The sequence below is a fragment of the Terrapene carolina genome, unplaced genomic scaffold, assembly GCF_002925995.2.
Source record: "Terrapene carolina triunguis isolate 2854851 unplaced genomic scaffold, T_m_triunguis-2.0 Scaffold66, whole genome shotgun sequence".
NCBI classification, from domain to species: domain Eukaryota; kingdom Metazoa; phylum Chordata; order Testudines; family Emydidae; genus Terrapene; species Terrapene triunguis.
This window is the reverse complement of record NW_020664417.1, coordinates 79,080,141-79,105,363: the sequence shown is the minus strand read 5'-3', so window position 1 is coordinate 79,105,363 and position 25,223 is coordinate 79,080,141. Positions and strand designations below refer to the sequence as shown.

Below are 25,223 nucleotides of genomic sequence, written 5' to 3'. Positions count from 1 at the left end.
AAGGTGGCAGAATACCTAATCTTTTTTTAATCCTACATCAACTACCCCAATTTAATAAAAAGGATGAAAAAATTCTTGTTAAGAGGGAAAAAATGAAGAGGATGAAGTAATTAGATAATTCATATAGATCTACATCTATCAAATTTACAATGTTAATACTGAATAGAGTCCATAAAGCCCAGAATTTATCCCTTTTCACTGATGTAGAATCAAACTCTTCACCATACCACTAAAGTACACTGACTCTGATCCTTCAAATTTCTCATAATATGTGCCAGAAATAAACTTTGTTTTTAAATGACCTGCTAACAGGCCTTTTGACTGAGATGGAAATCTAAGAAGAGCTACACTCCAACCTGCCTGAATGTTACTTGGAGTGTTACATGTGTCAGTGTGATTTAAATGAATGAAGTCTAAGATAGGACTGCCATTATTCAAAAGCAAAGTTGTGTGAAATATAAAGTCCTAATAAAACCTATCAATCCATTTATGAGTCTCATCTTAATGGGTTTTAAATCCTTCAACATTAACAAAAAAGGAAACTTCAAATATAGCCGAAAAAGTTGAACAGAAAATACAAGGAATGCATGGTCTGCTCCAGCTGCAATAAGCCAGCTGGTCAATAAGATAGGGGTCTACCCCGTTAATGCACAGTATGTGCTAAAAGGTACACAAATATGGAGAATAGAAAGTGTTCACCTAAGACAAGAATGGCTCTGTAATGTAACTGCTGTGATCTGAGCTGTAGGAACACACATGGCGGATAACATGTTCTACCTGTTATTGTTTGGGCCAATTCCAAATACCAATCAATGGTGTGAGCACAAGCAAGGTAAAATTTCCTTGACAAAAACGTTGGATTAAAAACAGCAGTTGTTGAGACAACCCAATAGGAGAAGTGACAAGAGGAATCCAGAATAACTGCTAATAGTGATTACTATTACCGTGGGGAAATATAGGTTGGTGTAATTTCCAAATGAGAATATAACATAAGCCAAAAAGGGACCAATGGGTTCAAAAAGGTGCAGGCGTGTAAGTGAGTTAATGGATGCTGTTCATAACCCTGAGTCCTCAGATTATAGGACAAAATTGTACCTGGCGGACTGAAGATACAAACCAGAGTCTGGTTTCTAAGCCACCTCTCTGAGTATAGGGCTGTGCAGAGTTGCACCATCCCAGAAGGTACATAAGGAAGATCATTCTCTGCTGCTACTCCTCATGCATGATGGAGTGCAATCTGACCCAGCCAGAGGCAGTGGGGTGAGGGAGGCACCAGGATTCCAGAGCATGAGCACAAGTCCTTTACATGGACAACCATGGCCTCCTCTGGATCACGTGGACAAGACCTGCACTTATTTTGCATAACCCTCTTTTTATGAAGCCTCCCTCCAATTCAGCTATTCTGGAGCAATATCTGAGGAGTACTCTAAGGAGATTTCTTCCCTTTTAGCCCCCAAAGGGTTGTCCTGCAAGAAAACTGATCAAGCATGCACTGCAGTTAGTTAGAAAAGGGATCATGCTTGACGGACAGGTGCTTGCTAATTTATAACACTTAATATTCAAGGGGAAGACATTTGTTTGGACTTCTTATATTGTCATTGTCTACACATCACCACCAACCATGAAATTACTGAAAAACCACTGTAATTACTGACTGTGTACAGTAACTGCTCACTTAGCGTTGTAGTTATGTTCCTGAAAAATGCAACTTTAAGCGAAACGATGTTAAGTGAATCCAATTTCCCAATAAGAATTAATGTAAATGGGGGGGTTAGGTTCCAGGGAAATTTTTTTTCACCAGACAAAAGATTATATTATATATTGTGACAGACCCAGACTAGTGAGATACAGGAGTCTGGTAGAGGGCAAATATACTGGTCACTGGATGAGTAGTTTTCTGTTCCGAGTGACCAGAGCAGGGGCTGCACTAGAGTAATCAGGAACCTGCTAGAACCAATTAAGATAGGCAGGATAATTAAGACACCTGGAGCCAATTAAGAAACTGCTAGAATCAATTAGGACAGGCTAGCTAATCAGGGCACCTGAGTTTAAAAAGGACCTCACTTCAGTTTGTGGCGTGCATGTGAGGAGCTGGGAGCAAGAGGAGCTGAGAGTGGGAAGACATATCGCTGGAAGACTGAGGAGTACAAGCATTATCAAACACCAGGAGAAAGGTCCTGTGGTGAGGATAAAGAAGGTGTTGGGAGGAGGCCATGGGGAAGTATCACAGGGAGTTGTAGCTGTCGCGCAGCTTTACCAGGAGGCACTCTAGACAGCTGCAGTCCACAGGGCCCTGGGCTGGAACCTGGAGTAGAGGGCAGACCCGGGTTCCCCCCAAACCTCCCAACTCCTGATCAAACACAGGAGGATTTGACCTGGACTGTGGCTTCTACCAGAGGGGAAGGTCTCTGGGCTGTTTCCTGACCTACATGGTGAATCTGTGAGGTGAGCAAATCCGCCAATAAGCGCAGGACCCACCTAGGTAGAGGAGGAACTTTGTCACTACATACACACACACACACACACACACAGTATAAGTTTTAAACAAACAATTTAATACTGGTACACAGTGATGATGATTGTGAAGCTTGGTTGAGGTGGAGGAGTCAAAGGGTGGGATATTGTCCAGGGAATGCCTTACTGCTAAATGATGAACTAGCAATTGGCTGAGCCCTCAAGGGTTAACTCTCTGTCTAGAAGGCAGCAGGAATGCAGGGAGGGGAGACAGCATCGCAGACAGAGACACACACACTCACTGTGTGAAAGAGAGATGTGCATTTCTCCTTTAAGTACACTGCCTTGTTAATTAGATCAGCTTGCTGAGTCCACAGCTGCCTTATGTTTGGGGGAGCGGGGGAGGTTGGACAAAGTATGATGAAGGTCTGCTGTATTCCACTGAAATTTTTAAGTAAAAAAATCCATGGACAACCATAAAAACAAATATTTTACTGCCTTTTTAAACAATCTCAAGGTAAAAACCGCACAGGTTAAGGCAGCTGTGTGGCAATAATTGTATTTGGGAGTTGTGGAAATGTTACAGGTAACAGTTGTGGTGCTACAAGAAGGAAATTTTTGGTTAGATAATAAAACCCAGTTATATAAATGTAACTGTATGTGCAACTCTGTGCAGTCACATTGAATGGAAGGTTGGTAATTAAATTATACCAGGGGGTCAGGTACAGTGGCTACTACCACCACTATGCTTCTGTCCCCAGAAGCCTTTACAGCTATTCTAAGGGGAAATGGGCCCTTTTCCCACAGAAATGGTCTACAAGGGACTGCTGCAGGCAGCAGGTGAAAAAATAATCTAATCAAAATTATTTAACTATTGGGTAATGTAATCAAAATCACTAAAGGAATCTAAGGGGTTTCTATTGAAACCTAACTTGGCTGCCCCTGGCTGTCTCTAGTTGTACAAAATGGAAGCGTAATCGGGGTACAGTTGTGTAAAAGAGTAATCACGGTGCAAGAAATGTTTGGCAACAGATAATTTTATGTGTGTGCACAGGAAAAAGAAAAGGAAAAGGGGAGCAATAATGGGAACACTGAGCCTTGGGGTGGCTCTGGGGAATCGGACTGTCGCTTTGGGGGTGTATAAAAACTCTGTGGGCATGGGAAGGCAGTTGCACCTTGTGTAAAATTAATATGGCTAATATAATGTTATGAGGTTAAACTATGGAAGAAATGTGCATTTTCCCAGGACATGTGCAGTGTATATTGGAGAAGGGGTAAAAGAAATGCAAACAAAACATGTTACTTAATTAAAATCCTATTAGGGCTCCAAAAAGAGCCACAATGGGTTGTGCTTTCTTTTTCAGATCTCTGTGTGTGTTTTGGAGCAGGAGATGAAAGTGGAAAGTAATCAGAACTCTGGTAAAAGTAAAATGTTTCCCTTTTAAGACAGTCTCTGAGCTGCTAATAGCTTTGGAGCCAAAAGCAAGCCAGAAAACCTCTATGTGGATGCAAATTACCTAACTGATAGGGGAAGGAGAAAACTGCCCATAAGTAGCAGCACGAAGGACCTGCAAATGATAAATACATCTGGTCAGCAAACAAGCTACTAGAAGACTCAGATTATGGCCCTCCAGGAAAGGGAGGTGAAAAAACAAGTCAAGCCTGAAAATAAGGGGGACAGGTTAACCCTAAGGGGTGTGTGTGTGTGTGTGTGTGTGTGTACAGAGCAGAAATCTAAAGTTATCTCTCAGCTATTACCTGAGAATAAACTTAAACCTTGGTACATCAGATAAACTATTGCAAACCTGGTCTGTTGTACAAGAGGGGAAACTGAGATACACCACCTCATAAATTTCATAAATGACTACTGAGTGGGGTAATTCAGTAGCCTAACTATAGAATAAAATAAGGACAGCCTGAGGGTAATTCTTCTGGTTTTTATGCAATTAGCAAGGAAATTTGTAAAAGGAAGTGGTATTATTAAGCAATAATCTGTCCCCACCAGGGGATGGAAATTGTTTCTTTTGTTTTTCAGACACTCTACAAGCAAGCTAGCGCCAGCGGAAGAATAACCCAGAATACCATGGATCTGTGTTGTTTGTCTGTGGTGTTTGTCTTGTTGCTTGCATTGTTGTGTTTCAATAAACAAAAAACCTCATGATGTGGGTGGGGGATGGCTTCAAAAGGCTGACCGGGGAGGGAGAGGTGTATGGAAATGCAAAATGCTCAACTAGGAGGCCAGCACCTGTGTAACAGCTACCATGGTACCTGGACATGGAATGGCAACTAAGATGGGCCCCAAAAGCCCTATGAAAATAATGAGAAGGGGAGAAGCTCACTGGGAATCAATGGAGGGGGTTGTAAAATGGTGTAAATCAAAGAAGATGTTTAAATGTGCCCCTCTCCTATGACTATGGAGTAGCAGGATCAATGGCCTATGGCAAGAGGTAGACAATTGGGTGTACTGTGTATGAGGTGTTTTGCTGAGACTGTAAATATTACTAGGGGGCCCAATTACACCAGCCCATAACCAAACTACACCCATCTGCATGCTGCTATCTGGACTTTGATGCACAAATGAATCTGTAAATCTTATTGCTGTAAATAATTAAACCAGGGCATACTGCCTGATTCCATACCAAGTGGTTAAGTTGGTTTAAACGATAACCCATTTCTCTGTGGACATTCAATGAACTTATACTATAAACAAAAGCACACAAAACCGTCACGGACAGTTTGTTGCAACTGCCAGCAACTGGACCCATTAAAATCTTAACCCTGTCGAAGGAGGAGAGGCAGTGTTTTGGTGGTGGCTCGGATGTTGGACCATACTACCGTGGTCAGAACTCTGTGTTGCTGTGAATTGTTAACTGTACCTGTTATGTTGCATATGGAGATAACCTATAAGTAATGTAGTAAGTCCTCCCCACCCCGCAGTGTGCTAGACAACCCGGACCCAACCTTCTCGGGCCCACTCTAATGGGAAGTCTGGAACACTAATTGGAATAGGTGTGGTATGCCCGTACGAGAGAAGGTGCAGGGCACTGTACTACAGAAGGGGCAGTGGGACAAATGGAATATCAACACCTTCCACTGTAATGCCTGGCCCTATCAGGAAATGTGTCGCCCTATGTCCTATGCATTTCCAGGAATACCTGGGCAGGAGGATCCCAAAAGGAAAAAAGGGGGTGGAGTGTTAGGATATAGATATTCAGGCCTGTCTGCAAAGGCCTATACTTTAAGAATTTTGGTGCATTCTTGTCATTTAGCTAGTTATAGAGGTATAAAAGAATCAAAATCACTGTCTGCTGGTGTAAGGGCCTTCTCTTACTGTGACAGTCTGAGGCCCTGTTCTTAGGCTAAGGCCTTTGACTAAGCAGCAGAGGCAGCCATAAGCTGGGAAGCGAACGGTCACATCCTCACATTCCGAACTAGTCACATTGAAATAAGGCAATCTGGGGCTGTTAGAAAGGTGATCCAATCTATCCCCTCCAGAGAAAGGGAAGAGCCTAAAAGATTTAAAGAAAACTTAGTTTCATAGCATCCTGTTTGGCAAAAACTCACTTATCAATAGCCGGGATGTGAAATCCTCATTTCTTTGTTGTTCTATCACTGTAGTCCCCATTTCCCTATTGTTTGTCTGTATAATCTCTGTCTGGTTCCATGATTGTTTTTAATCTGCTGTATAATTAATTTTGTTGGGTGTAAACTAATTAAGGTGGTGGGATATAATTGGTTAAATAATCATGTTACAATATATTAGGATTGGTTAGTTAAATTTCAGTAAAATGATTGGTTAAGGTATAGCTAAGCAAAACTTAACTTTACTACTGTCAGGCTATGTGGGAAGGGGGACACTGAGGAAGGAAACTGGAATCATGCTTGTTGGAAGTTCACCCCAATAAACATCGAATTGTTTGCACCTTCGGACTTTGGGTATTGTTGCTCTCTGTTCATGCGAGAAGGACCGGGGAAGTGAGTGGGTGAAGGAATAAGCCCTCTAACAAGGGGTTGTTGCTACTGATCTCATTGGTGTGTTTACATGCAAAAGAATATAACATTTAGGTAATCCAATTTATACTGTAAAAAGGCCATTTTTATATGGATAACTTGTTTGAGTGGAAAGTAATTGGAATGCAAATTACAATCTGAATGACTCTGGCACACAGCCTTTCATAAAGTAGTAATTTATAAAAATCCATTTTTGAAAACTCATAAGTCAGTGAATTTCAATTTTTTTTAATATCAATAAAAGTTTAATTAAAGATCCTTTTTTGCTGCTACTGAGAACTGTTCTGATACAGGACAGTTTTAGTTCAAAAAAGCTATTAACCTAGTAGCAACACTGGAAACATCAGAAGTCATTGGAGAACAATGGAATCAATGTACAAGACCTTATCACAGACACAGAATATCAAGCAAGCCTTTGTGAGTCTATGTGCTGTTTGTAACCCTCTTGAAGGGTAAACGTGACATTGAAACCAAGTAGAAAAGTTTCAGACTCTCTGTCCAAAATTTAAAATATCCTAAAGACCTTTCATAACCAAATACAGCTCCATTAGTTGAGTCAAAGGGGCTCAACTGGATGGGAAACTCTTTCCCATCTGCAAAAGTTTGAGATTTCAAAAAGTGTTCCCATTCTGCTTTGGGTGAAACCCAGACCTTTTTAACTTCTTTGTGGGGAAACTAACTAACAGGCTATTCGTGGGGGCAACTACCTCAATCTCTCCTGCTGGAGCTGTTGCACTGTGTATAAATAAATAAATTAAATATTCATCGGGTCTGTAGCAGGCTAGCAAGCTTAGTGGTCTGGGTGTCTGACTGTAGTCTCTCTGTCAGTTTGTTCCAGGATGGTTTAATTGGCCAGCAGGCACAGTTGTCTGGGCTGCTGAGTCCAGTCCTTCGATCAGTCTGTAGAGGGGTGGTTTGCTGGCCAGTTAGTCTGGCCCTCCAATTCTAGCCTTTCTGCTAGTTCAAGGTGTCCCCGCCCTCTGGATGAGGTTTTAGAAGCATTGGCCTCTTTGATGGTGGTAACCCCTATCTCTGCCCTCCTTGGGTAGCTTTAGGGTGGGTAGGGAAACCTAGGCCCTTCTTCTGCAACTAGTCCTGGCCCAGGGCCCTGAAAATGAGGTAGTGTGCACTGGCCTAAGTTCAGCCAGCCCACCTGCTACCTTCCCCTGAGCCACTTCCTACCACCATTGCATCTCTGATTGGGGCATGGTCACTTAGCAACTTTACTTCCAAACTCCCATAGTTTAGGGCCAGTGCCTGCAGCCTTCTTGAACCCTTGCTCACAGTTCCCCCTCCCCCTTGGGAGCATCTAGGAATGTGAGGAAGACTCAGAGTCAGTTCCCCTCAATAGAAGCTGCCTCTCCTGTTGCTGCTGCTGACTGGTGTTCCTCCAGGAAATGGTCTCTTTCTACCCTCCTCCTTCCCCAAATAGGGCTGCTGGTCTTCTCCCAGGAGCATGCTCGGCAGTGCCTGAGGGGTGGGGACTCCCTGGCCTAGTACTGCTCCAGCCCTTCCTCTGTCTCTGCTTTAGTGTGGGGTTTGTAAATGCCACAACAGGGTCAAAAAGAAAGAGAGAGTGATTCTAGAGCTTGGTGGTTAGGGCACTCACCTGGGAAGTGGAAGATGCAGGGGCTTGCATCTGGGTTTCCCACTTTCCAGGTGAGTGCCATAACCAACTGGCTATTTTGGAGTGATCCCTTTGTTTCCTCTACCCCACTTCTGGACCTGAGAAACCTCTTTCAATGCAAGTTTTGTCAAAACAGATACATCCCCAGAAAAAGTTTCAGTTCATATTCAAAGCCAAAGCGTTGCTATTTTCTGGTTCCAGTTAGGATACCTCCCATTCCACTCTGGGATCAATTGCTTTCATGAGATTTCCACCATTCAGTCTGCCCTTTGGGATCAAAATCTTTTGAGAGCATCTTGCAAGGTTTCATTACCATCAAATCCAAACCCAAAAACTTGAACCCTGAGCCTAGTTTTATTTAGGATCCCCAAACCACCACCTTGTCCCATCTTCTTTTGACAAGATATTTGGCAATCACAGCCATAATTCCCTTATCAGAAACTTGGAGACCTATTTTAAAATATATTTTGAGATCTGATGAAAATTCTGTACCCTGCTTACATCCATCTCACACAATACAGTTGTGTAGTTATCTATTTGAGGATAGCATTGGTACTTGTGGTCCTGATGAAGCAGGTAAATATCTAGATTGCTGCAGAAAGTACATACAGTGAATACCTTAAACTGCACCAGTTTTGACTTTGATCAAGTTAGCTCACGATTTCCTAAGCTTCCCTGTACTTTCCTCTAGGGAATACCTCAAATGCTGATATAAAACTATTTTCAGATGGCTAGCAATATTCTTAATCACACTGAATAACACCTAAGTGGTTACACTGAAGTGGATGAGACCAGTCATGAAGTAAGGAGTTAGTAAATATGAGTAAGAACATAGGAATCTGGACCATGTAGCTATAGTTATGGAACTAGTAAGTCAGGAAGTGAAATAAGCAAGATTTAAAGCAAAGCTAATATGGCATGACACAGGAGAAGTGAGCCAAAAGAAGGAGCAACAAGAATATGCACAGCTGGTTAATAAAGATTAATATCTAGAACACAGCTTCTTCTTTTAATGACAGAAGTTATTAGCTGCGCAGCACAGCGAGCAATTCACAAAAGATAAAACTGTTCATTGCAGCATGGGTGGTAGTCTAAAATTTGAAGCACACATATAGTAATAGTAAACCCACTCAATCCAGTTCCTTATCATCATGATAATACCATAATAGACACAAGATGTTTAATTATAAATAGTCAATAAATATGGGGCTCAATCCTGCAGTCCTCCAACCTGCACATAAATGTATGTTGACATCAGTGGGAGTATTGAGCATGCAAGAGCTCATATGCATATGCCATATGTATATGGTTTATATTTATGGGACCTGGGGTAAAATCTTGACCCCATTTGAAATCAATGTCATTGACTTCCATGGGGACAGGATTTCACCCTGGATCATAGCCAAGTTGAGATTCCACACTTTGTCATAATAAGAGTACGAGGTACAGTAAAACCTCATTATGATGGCCCTTGCTCATGGCACCCTCATGAAATAGTAATATGATTTCAACTATCCCCATATTTACTGGGCATATGTCACCTCATGACGGGATGCAGGGATAAAATATCTAGACATCATTAATGACTGCTTCTTGGAGCAGCTACTCCTGGAACCCACAAGGGGAAATGTAATTCTTGATTTAGTCCTAAGTGGAGCACAGGATCTGGTCCCAAAGGTGAATATAGCTGAACTGCTCAGTAGTAGCGGCCATAATGTAATTGAATTTTTATTTAACATCTTTTTAGGGGAGAAAATATCAAAGAAACCCACCACAGTAGCATTTAACTTCTAAAAGGGGAACAAAAAAATGAGGAAGCTAGTTAAATGGAAATTAAAAGGAATAGTCACAAGGGTGAACTGCCTACAAGCTGCATGGAAACTGTTTAAAAAACCCACAATAGAGGCTCAAACTAAATTTATACCCCCTAACAATAAAAAAACAGTAAGAGGACCAAAAACGGCAACCATGGCTAAACAGAGTAAAAAGGTGGTTAGAGACAAAAAGACATCCTTTTAAAACTGGAAGTCAAATTCTGTGGAGGAAAATAGAAAGAAGCATAAATTCTGGCAAGTCAAGTGTAAAAAAAGAAGGCCAAAAAATAATCTGAAGAGCAACAAGCAAAGCAGCAAAAAAATTTAAGTACATCAGAAGCAAGAAGCCAAATAATCAATGGGACCATTGGATGATCAAGGTGCTACAGGAGCGTTTACGGAATACAAGGCTGTTATGAAAAAGCGAAATGAATTCTTTGCATCAGTCTTCACTACAGCAGATGTGAGGGCCAAAATCATGGCACTGTTCATTGATTTTTGTTTCAGTCCTTCAGGCAAAACTACTCTTAAAATCAATGGAAGTTTTGGATGAGAGTGAATAATCAATCATCTTCAGTATTTTGCCCTAATTTTTAAGAACTAGAATGAGAACAGTGAGAAAGTAGAAATAAATAAAAGCAATTGAAAATATTAATATATCCAACATAAGAAAAGAGCTACAAGGTGTGGATTTGAGTCAGATAACCAAACTACTGTGCAGATTTGATAGGAAGTAATAAGAATCAGCATATTAATATAGAGATAACAGGGAAAGTATCACAAATATATAAAGGTACAGTATATTTTAAGAATATGGGTTTCATAAAAGAAAATACTTAAAAGGCTTATTACATTTGACAGAACAAATAAAGCTCAAACATTAGTACTGGTGGGCTGCCTCTGTCTCTGGTAAATGTTTTATAATTATACTGCAGAGGGCAAGATTTAAGAAGAAAATGCCTGGGTATTAATTAGGAATAAATGAAAGTAAATTCTTCACATTCTGCTAAATAAGTATATCAAAAAATAGGGTACGATATTCATAAAAGCATTGTGAGATTTGTGTGTTTAGAATAAAGCAGTGTGTGAGAGAGAATAGAAGATGTAGACAGAGTGGAACAGATTTTGATTGTAGATAGAATGGATCTTCCATTATAGTTACAGAAGAAACTGAGCATATGTAAGAAAATGATAAAAACTGATATATAAAATAAAGAGTGAAATAAAATTGAACTGCCCAAGACTATTTCTTTGGAATACACTGAAAAAAAGAGTTTCTGAAAGATCAAAGAATTCTAGATTGGGAAGGGCAGCAAATACAATATTCTGTATAACTGAACTAGTGGTATAAAAAAACAGGGGCATCAAATTGTTTATCAATATTTCCTACAGATCTGAAAGCAGTTGCATTGGCAAAAAACAAAATTGTCCAAGTGTCTTAGAGATTCTAGGCTACTCATTTGTATTGGTTGATTTATGTATGGAGATATTTATATTGATGCCTTTTGCCAATACCCCTGCTGCCTTACGTCATTAAAATCCAATTACTAACCAGACTACAGCAAACTGCCTGTTAGTTACCAGGCCAATCAAGCCATAGATAAGCCAGACAAGTCTTATACCATCCATTGAAGGCTTCCAAACACAGATTCTGATGGATTAAGCAGATTCAAGATACCCTAGCACTGAGAACACTGTTGCCAGCAGTGAAAAGTCTGAGCTGCAGAATCAACAGGGAAGGCAACTCAGCCAGTTTTACAGATCAAACCCAACACTGTGAATTGCACTTGGAAATAAATTGGAAGCCAGTGCAATCTCTGGAACTCAAACATAATGATAGAATTGTAGGACTGGCAGGGACCTTGAGAGGTCGTCTACCCCAGTCTCCTGCACTCAAGGCATCATTAAATATTAACTAGACCATCCCTGACAACTGTTTGTCTAACCTGCTCTTAAAAATCTCCAATGATGGAGATCCCACAACCTCCCTAGGCAATTTATTCCAGTGCTTAACGACCCTGAGAGTTAGGAAGTTTTTCCTAATGTCCAGCCTAAACCACCCTTGCTGCAGTTTAAGCCCATTTTTTCTTGACCTATCCTCCGAGGTTAAAGAGAACGATTTTTCTCCCTCCTCTTGTAACAGTTATCATGTCCCCTCTCAGTCTTCTCTTCTCCAGACTAAACAAACCCAATGTTTTCAATCTTCCCTCATAGATCATGTTTTCTAGACCTTTAAGCATTTTTGTTGCTCTTCTCTGGACTTTTTCCAATTTGTCCACATCTTTCCTGAAATGTGACACCCAGAATTGGACACAATACTCCAACTGAGGACTGATCAGTGTGGAGCAGAGTGTTACACTGCTGGCTCATATTTAGCTTGTGATCCACTATGACCCCCAGACCTCTTTCCGCAGTACTCCTTCCTAGGCAGTCATTTCCCATTTTGTATGTGTGCAACTGACTGTTCCTTCCTAAGTGGAGTACTTTGCATTTGTCCTTATTGAATTTCATCCTATTTATTTCAGACCCTTTCTCCAGTTTGTCCAGATCATTTTGAATTTTAATCCTATACTCCAGAGTACTTGCAACCCCTCCCAGCTTGGTATCATCAGCAAACTTTACAAGTATACTCTTTTTGCCATTATCTAAATCATTGATGAAGATATTGAACAGAACCAGACCCAGAACTGATCCCTGCCGGACACCACTTGATATGCCCTTCCAATTTGACTGTGAACCACTGATAATTACTCTCTGGGAATGGTTTTCCAACCAGTTATGCACCCACCTTATAGTAGCTCCATCTAGGTTGTATTTCCCTAGTTAGTTTATGAGAAGGTCATGTGAGACAGTAACAAAAGCCTTACTAAAGTCAAGATATACCACATCTACCGCTTCCCCACCCCATACACAAGGTTTGTTAGCTTGTCAAAGCAAACTATCAGGCTGGTTTGACATGATGTGTTCTTGACAAATCCATGCTGACTGTTACTTATCATCCTATCATCTTCTAGGTGTTTGCAAATTGATTGCTTAATTATTTGCTCCATTATCTTTCCAGATACTGAACTTAAGCTGACTGGTCTGTAATTCCCCAGGTTGTCCTTCTTCCCTATTTTATAGATTGGCACTCTATTTGCCCTTTTCTTGTCCTCTGGAATCTCTCCCATCTTCCATGACTTTTTGAAGATAGTATCAGAGGGGTAGCTGTGCTAGTCTGGATCTGTAAAAAGCAACCGAGAGTCCTGTGGCACCTTTAAGACTAACAGATGTATTGGAGCATAAGCTTTCGTGGGTGCGTCTGACGAAGTGGGTATTCACCCACGAAAGCTTATGCTCCAATACATCTGTTAGTCTTAAAGGTGCCACAGGACTCTCTGTTGCTTTTTTGAAGATAATCACTGATGGCTCAGATACCTCCTCAGTCAGCTCCTTGAGTATTCTAGGATGTATTTCATCACGGTCTGGTCACTTGAAAACATCTCACATGTAGCAGTAATTTTAACCTGTTCTTTCCCTATTTTAGCCTCTGATCCTACCTCATTTTCACTGGCTTTCATTAAGTTACATGTCCAACTGCTCCTAAACTTTTTGGTGAAAATAAACGAAGAGTCATTTAGTACTTCTGCCATTTCCACATTTTCTGTTATTGTATTTACCCACTCATTGAGTAATGGGCCTACCCGGTCCTTGGTCTTCCTCTTGCTTCGAACATATTTGTAGAATATTTTCTTGTTAGCTTTTATGTCTCTAGCTAGTTTAATCTTGTTTTGTGCCTTTCTAATTTTGTCCCTACATACTTGTGTCATTTGTTTGTATTCATCCTTTGTAATTTGACCTAGTTTCCATTTTTTTGCACCACTCTTGAGTTTCAGATCATTGAAGATCTCCTGGCTAAGCCAGGGTGGTCTCTTGCCATAATTCCTAGCTTTCCTACGCAGTGGGATAGTTTGCTCTTGTGCACTTAATAATGTCTCTGAAAAACTGCCAACTCTCCTGAACTGTTTTCCCCCTTAGACTTGCTGCCCATAGAATCTTACCTACCAACTTCCTGAATTTGCTAAAGTCTGCCTTCTTGAAATCCATTGTCTTTATTGTGCTGTTTTTCCTCCTACCTAATGCCAGCATATGCCTGTGTGATGCATGGCTAGAAAGGGTTAAACATCCTGCAAAATAAATAACCCTCAAAAGACATGTGGGGAGATAATGTTTGTGTTTTTGTGTATTTACATATGTATGAGTAGGGTCCACAATGTAATCAACAGTCCCTGTCTATGCTGTATTCTGATAGTTCAGAGATCAAAAGAACATCCAAGCAGGTAAATGAATTGTAAACATGGGATAGCTCAGTATTCATCTCTCTTTGAAATGTACTGTGAATGGTGGAAGAACAAGCAAATTGCCTTATGTTAATTCTATAGCTAAGTACTGGTGATGGACCTCCTTCAAAGTCATCCTAATTACCTTTTGTTCCCAGAGGAACTCCCAACTTTTCAAAGAGGACATGAAATTATATAAAAGATCCTTGGATCCTGATTCTGTCATCTCAGATCTGCTTAGGCTTCATCAGGGGAAGTTTGAGTCACAAGACTGAGGTCCAAGTTATGCTGGTACGCCATGAATATGAGATTTGGACATTGAACTATAACCTATGAACTATTTCTGAAAGAACTCTTTGCAGCTACAAAGCTCACCATCTCTGCAATGAATCTGAACCTCAATGAATTGAACTCATGTCTGTATGTATATTGATCTTTTAACCATACTCTCTCTTTTGTTTTTTAATAAATTTTAGTTTAGTTAATAAGAATTGGCTGTAGCATATATTGGGGTAAGATCTGGAATATTCAATAACCTGGGAGGTAAAGTGTCAGATCCTTTGGGATTGGTAGAACCTTTTCCTTTATATCATGAAATAAGATTTTCAGAAATCATCATATTTGGAACCTGGAGGGAGACCTGAGGCTGGATCACTTTAAGGGAACTGTGTTGTTTGGACTTCTGAGTAACCAGTAAGGTAATAAAGAAGCTGTTTTATGCTGGCTTGGTAAATCTAAGTATTGGAATATCCACCAGCTTTATGGGGATCGTCTGCCCCATCCTTTGCAGTTCAATCTAATTGAGTGACCATAGCTGGCCCCCACTGGGACCTCAGTCACAGCCCGCAATCCATAATTGCCATTGTGCTACATGATTTGGTCCTGTTTTTGCTTAAGAACTGTTGGTATCTTCAGCAACACTGTGCAAAACACAGCCCTGTTTACAAACTGAGAGTATTACAGTTGGGACAAACATGAAGAGACCTATAAAAAGGTGCTACACGGCCCCACCAGCCTTATGATTTTTGTACACTATGTTGAGGTAGAGAGGACAGTGCTGGGCTAGTGGCTGAGCTTCACAGAAGACGCATGTCTTTCAGAGTGATTTGATTGAGGGCCAGTGTTCAGGATGGGAGAACCAGGACTGGGGGCAGTTTCAAGCATAGATAGCACAGAAAAAGGTATGGTGATGACAGTGATAGTGGGAAACACACAGCTGCATGAGGCTGATAGCGTGAGTGGACATGGTAGGACACAATAAAATCATATCTAAGATATAGGCAAAGAAGTAGCCAAAAGACAAGGATGAGACGTTTGCGCTGGCTCCAGTGGGCAGGTATTCTGAGAAGAGTGTTACAGGGCCTGACTGGGGCAGGAAGATAAATTTAGCATCTGTTTTCTGGACAGACTGGAGAGGTTCACAATGAGGGAATTAAAACCAGAGGAGGTTACCCTAGTCAGAGTGGGAGCTGACTAGAGTGCTGAACAAATCTTTTGGCAATTGAGACAGAAAAGGATGGCTACATTTTGGGCAAAACAAATGGAGTAAAGTTAGCATTTCCTAACAGTTGCCACACTATGATGTCTGAGAGATACCAGAGTATATCTCTATGCTGAGAACATTTCACCTTTGTGTGGAAGCTATTGGCAAACGCTGACTGTCTAATGGTGACCAATGTATAACAGCAGTTTTTCCTGACTTGATGAAGTCCTGCAAATAGGCTATGGTCTACAACTTTTTGTTTTTGCCAGATGTCTGCAAAGCAAGAGTATGAAAGGAAAAGGTTGGCAGTACTAAAACAAAAAACCTAAACAAACCCCCACAACACCACCTCTTGCTTACTGCTCAAGGAACTAATGCCATCATTTTTTTCCTGGCCAAAATTTCTGATTTCTGAATCTAAAAGTTTGGGAATTTTAGGAGCTGACAACAATTTTCTTGAGCAAGAAATTAAGCTGGACCAGAACTGTATCACTGCATGTGCTGACAGGTCAGAGGGGAAAGGAAAGGAAACTATTGGATGTGGGCAAACCCAAGTGCAGTGTTAGTTTTGCAATATCAAAAACCAAAACCTCACATAGTTCATATAAATATAATCTTATCTGAACCAGTCCTAATTTGGTTCCAGCTATGGCCAAACAGCTGAAAATCAACCTAAAACTCAATTTTGTTCCATGATATAAAATGTTGGGCTTCTCCTCTCACCTGCACCTATTGGCAGCAAATGTCGAGCATGGACAGAATTATTTTGTGTGTGTGAAGTAGTTTCCTCATGCTGAGTGAATACTTAGACACATGAAGCTGATATTGTCCTTGGAAGTGGTTAGTATACTGGAGACTAAATTCCACTGACAAAGATGGCTTTATCCTTCTTTACAGGAAAGGGAGGATGAAATCAGTACACATTAGCCTATTCTGCTTACAAAGCAACTAATCTGCATTTATTATATGTGCAAAACTCTAATTGGAGTCAATGGGGTTTCAGCCTAAAAAAGCAGTCAGACTATAGCCCCAAGATATATTTAAGGAAATTCATTACCAAGATAAGGGTCTTTCTGAGGGATAATAGTTTTTAAACTACTTTCTCCTGTTGCAAGGGAACTGGTATATTTTTGGCTCTACTATCAGCCTGCTGGATGACATTAGACAAGTCACTTCACCTCTGTGGCTCAGTTTTCCCTATCTATGAAGTGGGGATGATGTTTACCTCCTTTGAGATCTACTGCGGAGAAGTCTATATAAGAGCTGGGTATTATTATATGCACACAGTTTAGGGGAAAAAAGGCTCCAGAACTGCAAAGGTTTACACCTGTGCCTAGCTGTGCACTGTGTGTGGTCCAACTGAAGTCAGTGAGACTGCTTACAGTGCACAAAGTTAAGCCTGTGTGCAAGTCTTCTCAGGACTGGGACCTAGCTTGGTATCTTCAGGTTAGGTTATAGTATCTGCCAGTTCAAGACTTTCCCCCTTCCTATTAACATTACCTCAGTCTCCTTGTAGTTAAGTTTGAAGTCTTTCATTGAGGATCCAATTTCCACCTTTTGTCTCTTGTCCTACACTTCAATTGTAAGCTTCTTAGGAAAGTGACCATTTTTTTGTTCTGTTTTTGTACAGCCCTTACCATAATAGGATTCTGGTCCTCAACTGGGGCTGCTAAGCACTATGGTAACACAAATAATAAATAATAATGAAATTGCTGCTAAGGGTTGATACATAAGTAGAAAAGATAACTGTATAAATCAACATAGCCAGAAGTGAAAAAATGTTAATGGCTTCTTACTTTTATATTTGGTCTCTGCAGTAGCTTGACATTGAGCTCAGGTGGTAAAGCTTTAAAAAAAAAACCCTATATTTTATTTTTAAAAATAATACAAAGAAAAATGGCTTTGGAGCAATTGTATAGGTCAAAATGGGATTTTTTTCTCCCTATCCAAAGACAAATGCTAGTGGGGAGTCAGAATACTCTTCTTTCTAAAGAAGAAAATAAAGTGGATTGTAATCACCAAGGTTTGAATTACATAGACAAAATATAATTCAGAGCTCAGGGTGATCCCCATTCTGAATTCATTACTTTCATCTGGAGCTATTATAATTTATCTTGTCCATACTGTATATATTAGCGCTCATAATTCATTTTATTGACTCATTTTACTGTAACTGTTCTTTTAAAGTTATGGACTAACATGCAAGGTCTCTCTGAAACACAGATTTTTGGCCCTAAATTGGAACAGCTTCTTTGCAGCTGTTATGTTGATCTTTCAGACATTATCAATTATAGTCATGTGGCAACAGGCTGATAGCAGCTATCTGATCATTGGCAAGAAGTTAGACACTACATATCCTGTTTTGCATCAGATTCATTGCGATCTTTACCTATTGTTCCAAATTGGCTCCAAGTGCAACCTCACGTGTCAGTTTTGCCTATTCACTTTTATATAACTCCAGCTGCTGCTGTAGCTTAGCCGTTATTTACCACCCTTAACCCCCTCTAATCCATGCTAATCCAGGCATTTTTATTCATTAATATCTCTTCATATACTTTATATATTCATCACAAGCTGTCAGTCTGGTGAGCTAGTCACTTAATTGTCAGCTTCTCTGCATTCTACTGGCAACTTCAACATCTTCCTTTAAAATGAGGGTCTTCCATGAAGCTTTTCCAAAGATGACATACAAGTCACAATACTTAAAAATAGCATTTAGAATTTGGATGAATAGATCATGCATTCCTTACACACACACACACACACACACCTTGTTTCAACTGCTGCTTTGGTCCATTATGAGATTTCTACAGTAATAATACAGAAAAGGCAGAGGTATTCAATAAATATTTCAGTTTTGTTTTTGGGAAAGAAGCAGTGACTCTGAAAAAGATTTGGGGGTCATGATGGATAATCATCTGAACATGAGCTCCCAGTGCAAAATAGCTAATATAATCCTTGGATGCATACCAGGGGAATCCTGAGTAAGAGTAGTGGGGTTATATTACCTCTGTATTTGGCACTGTTGTGATCACTGCTCGAATACTGTGTCCAGTTCTGGGTGTCCACAACTCAAAAAAATATGTTGATAAATTGGAGAGAGTTCAGAGATGGACCATAAGAATGATTAAAGACATAGAAAACCTAACCCAGTGGTTCCCAAACTTGGTTTGTGCTTGTTCAGGGTAAGCCCCTGGCGGGCCACGAGATGGTTTGTTTACCTGAGCATCCACAGGTATGGCCACTCGCAGCTCCCAGTGGCTGCGGTTCGCCGTTCCCAGCCAATGGGAGCCGCAGGAAGCAGTGCGGGCTGGGCCTAGGCTGACCAGATAGCAAGTGTGAAAAAAATCAGGACAGGGGGTGAGGGGTAATAGGAGCCCATATAAAAAAAAGGCCCCAAATATCAGGACTGTCCCTATAAAATCGGGACATCTGGTCACCCTAGCCGGGCCACCTCTTCCTGCAGCTCCCATTGGCCGGGAACGGCGAGCTATGGCCACTGGGAGCTGCAAGCAGCTGTACCTGTGGACGCTCAGGTAAACAAAGCGTCTCACGGCCTGCCAGGGGCTTACCCTGAACAAGCTGTGAACCAAATTTGGGAACCACTGATCTAACCTTATAGTGATTCAGCTCCTTGAGTTTCTCTATTTAGCTTAACGAATAGTTTAAGGGATTAACTAGATTTCAGTCTATAAGGACCTACCTGGGGAACAAATATTTAATAATGGGCTCTTCAGTCTAGCAGAGAAAAGTATAACACAATCTCCAATGGCTGGAAGTTGAAGCTAGACAAATTCAGACTGCAAATAAGGTGCACATTTTTAACAGGGAAGGTAATTAACCACTGGGTTAATTTATAGAGTTGTGGTAGATTCTTTCTCACTGGCAATTTGTAAATCAAGATTGGTGGGTTTTTTTAAAGATATGCTCTAAAAATTATTTTGGGGAAGTTTTATGGCCTGTAGTATAAATGGGTCAGACTTTATGATTACAATGATCCCTTCTGGTCTTGGAATCTATAAATGTATAAGATTATGATTGCGAAAGGAATGCAGCAGTAAGCCTATGGTCTTTGTCTTCAGCATGATTGGAGGCATTGCCACTGACTCAGGCCTTGATTTAGGAAAGTCATTGGTACTTCAGAAGGTGCTTAAGTGCTATACTAAATCAAGAACTCACTGTATAGCCCTTAGCTGAGTCATTAATGTCACCATGCTTCATTTCTATTACACCAGATTACAATTATATTGTGCAACAATATACAGTAATATTGACCAGCCTTACAGGGATTTTGTGAATCTAAATGTTTTTAAAGAGCTTTGAACACCTCAAATTAAAGTTGCTATATAACGCAAGTTTACTATGGATGTACTGTCTCTTATTGTAAAAACATACATGTGCTTTATTTGAACAATTTAGCAAAATTTCTTCTAAAACTCATTTCACAGTGATGTTGGAAGGCTAAGCCATTGCTATCCCAAACACAGACATAGGCAGAGATGATTTTGAAGGCGTAAACTCTACTGTTGTATTAGACCTGGGAATGGAGCCTCACAATCAAGCTCAATTCTCCTTTGAGGGGGGGATTGGTGACTATGATGACTGAATTGCCCAGGCTTTACCAGGCACTAGTGTGGTGCCTGTTGTCTCCATGCAGTTTCACAGTGACCCATCAAGAAGGCTTCAGGTGTAAGGGATCCATTAAGTTACAGCTGTTTAAATTAAACAAAGTTATGGTATACGACAATTTAATGCCTAGGTTTTCATACCACATCCATCACTATGATGTGTGAGTGCCATATGATATATGCATTTCTTTATTTTGCCCACCACATGGAGAAACCAGCAACACTGTGTCCAATACATTGAATCATTTTCTTCCAATTAGACCCTCAAATATGCATATACAACTCCCATTCATTTTGATTATACTGGAACTGATAAGTATAGTTATTACCAGGCAAAATTAACCCAGCTCCACAATGAAGCTACTCTCAGTTGCTACTATATTTTTTCCTGTTTGTATTGCATCTTCAGTACTCTGTATAGCACAGACAATTCAGTACTCTGTTATGCAAACAGTGACACACTTGGATCCGGTGACACTATGAAGTACAAAGTGTTTTGGATTAAACCCTAAAGGTGCAATTTGCAAAGACCAAGGGGTTTTGTGCTCCTAAATCACTTAGGCACTTTGGAAAATCCCACCCTAAATGCTTATTTATAACTCAGCCAATGCCATTGTATTTATAAATTATATAAATAACAGAAACACTGTTTCTAATAAAATAAGCTAGCATTTCAATATAAATGAACTCTTCTGAACTGGAAGTGTGTTGTAAACATACTACTTTAAAAGCAAACATGAAGTTGATGTTAGAAGCTTCCAGAATTAATAAAAACAAAGAATAAATAATAATTTGATAGACATCTTAGTAAAATACATCTACATTATATGAAATATGATTATTTTAGCATAATTACTAATAACTGCACAATGGAAATGGTTTTCTGTAGGAAAAGGACAAAGTGGCATGAAGTTTTTCTTCATACGAATTCACAGCTGAAATGTGTCTATTTGCACTGATGACTGCAAAAAGTGCAAAAAGTGGTGTGCTACATTGAGACAAGCTAACTCCAGATAGCCCTCCTGATGTAAAATCCGAGTGAAGACAAAGCACAGGTAGTTTTTACTTTGATGTAGCTAGCTGAGGTCAACCCTGTGTCTTCCGCCTGGACCCTGTCTCGTCTAGCTACATGGACTTAAAAACAACCTGTGCCTTGTGTCCATCAGGATTTTACATTAAGAGATCTATCTTGATGTACGTACACCCTTTTTGCAATGAAGACATAGCCTGCGTGACTTTTGGTGGATTACTCAATTTTGCCCTGATGCAGATCAATCAACAATATCAGTCCACAAAACATAGTCAGTTACTAAATAAGTTGTAACGTATTTTGTAAAAGTAATGAGGTCTTATTATTATGATCTCTCATCTCAGTACTCTGCTATTAAATCTTTGCTGAGAAGTAGGGAGCAACAACTGGGTTTTGTGTCTGAAATGAGAATTAATGAGGATCTGCTTTTTAAAATACTTTAAATTTTACCTAATTCCTCTATACTGACAAGACATTTTTATTGTTCTAAGTGTCTTCAGAAGATCATATTACTGGAGAGTTTTTTAAGATGTATTACAGACACATTACAAATATTTGGAAACTAAGGCAGTGCAATGTAATCTGTTGTACCATAACATCCCTTGAATAAAATCTATATCCTTTAATGAGTTTAGAACTATTGGGAAATGAACATGTTCAAAATTCAGTGTGAACTCTCCGTATATACAAAAATATATAGCACACATATACATAACATCAAAAGCATTACCAGTGATGATATACATCTATTATTTACAATTACAACATACATTTTCTCTACTTCAGAAAGCTACGGTGGTTGAATTCAAGCAGTTGCAAATTTTTAATTAAATATTGTTTGTTTTTAAGAGAAATATACATAAATGTAATATAAGTATTAAAGAACCATCATACTTAATAAAAGCTCTCTACTAGTTCAAAACACTTCTTTAAATATAGAATACAGAGTGCACTGTAGTATTATCTATGAGAGTGTGAAATCTCCAAGTAACATAGCAGACTCAAAGTTTCAAAAAGTAGGGGGGAAATGTAGAATGTTGATGGGACCATGCATCACTATTTAAAATATGTAATAACATGCTAATGCAAAGAGTCAGTTGGACAGGAAAATAGAAAGAAACTCCCCTCCAATTCAAGTCTGAACTCATAAGAACATAAACTCCAATCACAAACATATGCAACTACATGTGGTGTGAAACCTGGTGGACAGTGTGAAATTGAGCAATTAGCTACATTAAGAGTGAACAATTAGTGCTACATAAATATAGGATAGACCCGATTTTTGTTAACTGAGTCCGTTTATTTATTTTAACCCAAGGACAATAAACCCCATAAGTGACCCAAACAAATCTTGAACTGGCGATTATTAAAAAGGAAGAGAGTGAACCGCTAAGGAGGATTGTGTTGCTTTGAACCTAAGGATTTAATAAATATATTTGACACGTGAAACAGGGAGGAAAACAACCTATGAGGCGAGAGGGGGAAGTAGCAATAGAAGGGCAGCTTGGTGAGAAGTGGCGGGGAGGGGGGCAAAATCTGAGGCTGGGGCAGTACAAGGGACAATGGACAGCTCCTTACTTACCATCTTCATTCTCATCAAACACGGGAGTTTTGTGGGAGTGATTGCCACCCATATTATTCCACAGTTTCTTCCACATCCCCAGCCACAGGGCGAACGGCCAGCATCCCAAGGGAGAAGGGGGCGAATTCCAGACAAAGAAACCAGCCCAACTAGCGGGGGGCAGGGGGTTGATCGCACTTCCCAGCAGCGTCCCGGGCTCGGAGCCCTCCCTGCCTCTCGCTGGCTCTGGAACTAGGAGGGAGTCCCCGCATCCCCTTCCATGCTCTCACGCCTTCAACCTCCCCTCCACGCCCAGGACTCTCTTCCGATCGCCGCTCCGAGCCGGGCTGCGGCTGCTCGGGGAATCCTCGGGGGTGTTAGAAATCATCCTGCGAAATGAAAGTGATCCATCTGCCTCTGACAGGGATTGCTGCTGCTACTTACTAACTTGATCCATATTTCATAGCAGACAGTCAGGGGAGGGAGGGGCGCTGAAGGGAGGGAGGCAGGGAGGGAGGGGGCGTAGGTCCTGCTGATGGTTGTCCTTGGTAAAAGGTAAAAGCTGGATCTACCTGGAGCCTACTGAGTTTGGTACCCAAGATCCCAAATTCCGCTTCCTAAAGTGAGGACATTATAGCCACTCCTATTGTTCCCGGACCCCAACACAGCCCAGCACATCAGAGCTACAAAAACCAGGCTCCAGCACCAGGATCCTGCTAGTTCCAGCCAACTTTTGGCCCCACGCCCCCCAATTCCACTGGCCAAACAGAGAAAAGTGAAGCCACACCTGTGGTATCAAAACCAGGTCTCCGATGCACCGCAGTGCAACCTCGCTGCAAAAACTTGGTTTCAGCATCTGGACCTTGCCAAATATAGCCTAGAAACATGTGACCATCCAAAGAGACAAGTGTTTCCACTTTTCCACAAAAAACAGCTCCTGGTTGTAAGAAAACTGGACCCCAAATCTGAACTCCAACATCTGCTGTAAGAAAGCTGCAGAAACTCCGGTTCAGCACCTGTATCCCCCTGGATGGAGCTAATATTAGGTGGCAGCCCCCTTCCCCCACATACTTTTGTTATCTAAATTTAGAATCTAGGCACTTCTTCAATAGAGTCCACCAGAATACTCTGGATCCCAACATACTATGCTGCAAAAACTTGCAGCCAAGGCCCGGACCTGAATTTTGAGGTGCTATGGTATTTGAGGGTCTAGATTTTAAAGGTGAAGTAGGAGCAACTAAATAAGTTCTCAATTTCGTGACTGGGACCAAAAATTGTCTGGATCCAGTAGGATCCAAGTGGCAGATCCGGGTTTTTTTGTGGCACTGTTATGTTGGGGGCTGGGAGGTTTTTTTGGCTCACTAGGAGCTGCGAGACTTGTTCTCCATTTGCCCATTTAGGTAATGGAATTTGGAGATCTGGGAGGATCCAACACTCCCCGGGACACCGCATCTTTCTCAGACACTGCCCGGTGGCAGTGAAGGGTGCGGTTTGCGCATTAGGGCGAAGTCTATTGACTTGTTCTTGCTTATCCTTAATAAGCGAGGCTACGTCTGCAAACGAACGGGCCATTACACAGGGAAGGGCCGGTTGCTAAAGTTTGCTGCATATCTCACCCCTGGGGGCACTTAAAGAAGTGGAATTTCGGGCCGGGGTCGGAGGCACAGGTTGGACAGTTCTCTCCAGCTGCGTGTGCCAAGTGATGGAGTTATACATGAAACGTGCTGGGAAACAAACTGGCCCATGGCAGATCATGGCACGTTTATTTCTGTTCCGGGGCTGATCTTACAGCTGCAGGTGAGGAGGATCTGCGGTAAACAACATGCAATTAAACAAATGGGGAAAGGCAGAGCCCAGCCCAAGGGAGTGCGGGGACTTGATCCTAGCACAGAAAGGGTTAACGAGTCTAAACAAACACACCGTCCCCAGTAAACATTTGAGATGTTCAGCCTTACGATGCCACCTGCTGGCTCAACTAAAACACACTCTTGCCTGTGCAATACGACGGTCGGTTGTGTGATCATTATTGCTAGGCATCAGGGGAAGTCAGCGTAAGGTACCTAATCAGGGCACAACAACAATCGTCTGGATGATAAACTGCTGCTTTTTGTTGTGGGTGCTGTTAAATAGATACAATCTAATTCTCTTGTAGGTATAGTTTTATAGAGGAGATTCTCCAGTTCTGGTGGCGGAGGGGGGTGAGTTTATTTTCTTTAACACTGACCGGGTCGTTTCCTGAGCAAACTAACCACACTACAAATTAGCACACTTTGTGGGTCTTATTTTCTGACTCCTG

The 25,223-nt window shown here is 40.9% G+C and overlaps 1 protein-coding gene across 1 annotated transcript in view; it reads right to left on the bottom strand.

The window, feature by feature from the left end:
- Nucleotides 1-23,423, bottom strand: part of STK32B (serine/threonine kinase 32B) — a 264,988-nt gene extending 241,565 nt beyond the window's left edge. Inside the window, exon 1 of the mRNA XM_024204530.3 lies at nucleotides 22,949-23,423. Coding sequence (XP_024060298.1) covers nucleotides 22,949-23,024 — 76 coding nt within the window. The 5' untranslated portion in view covers nucleotides 23,025-23,423. The remainder of the gene's footprint in view (nucleotides 1-22,948) is intronic.
- Between the last annotated feature and the right edge of the window lie 1,800 nt (nucleotides 23,424-25,223).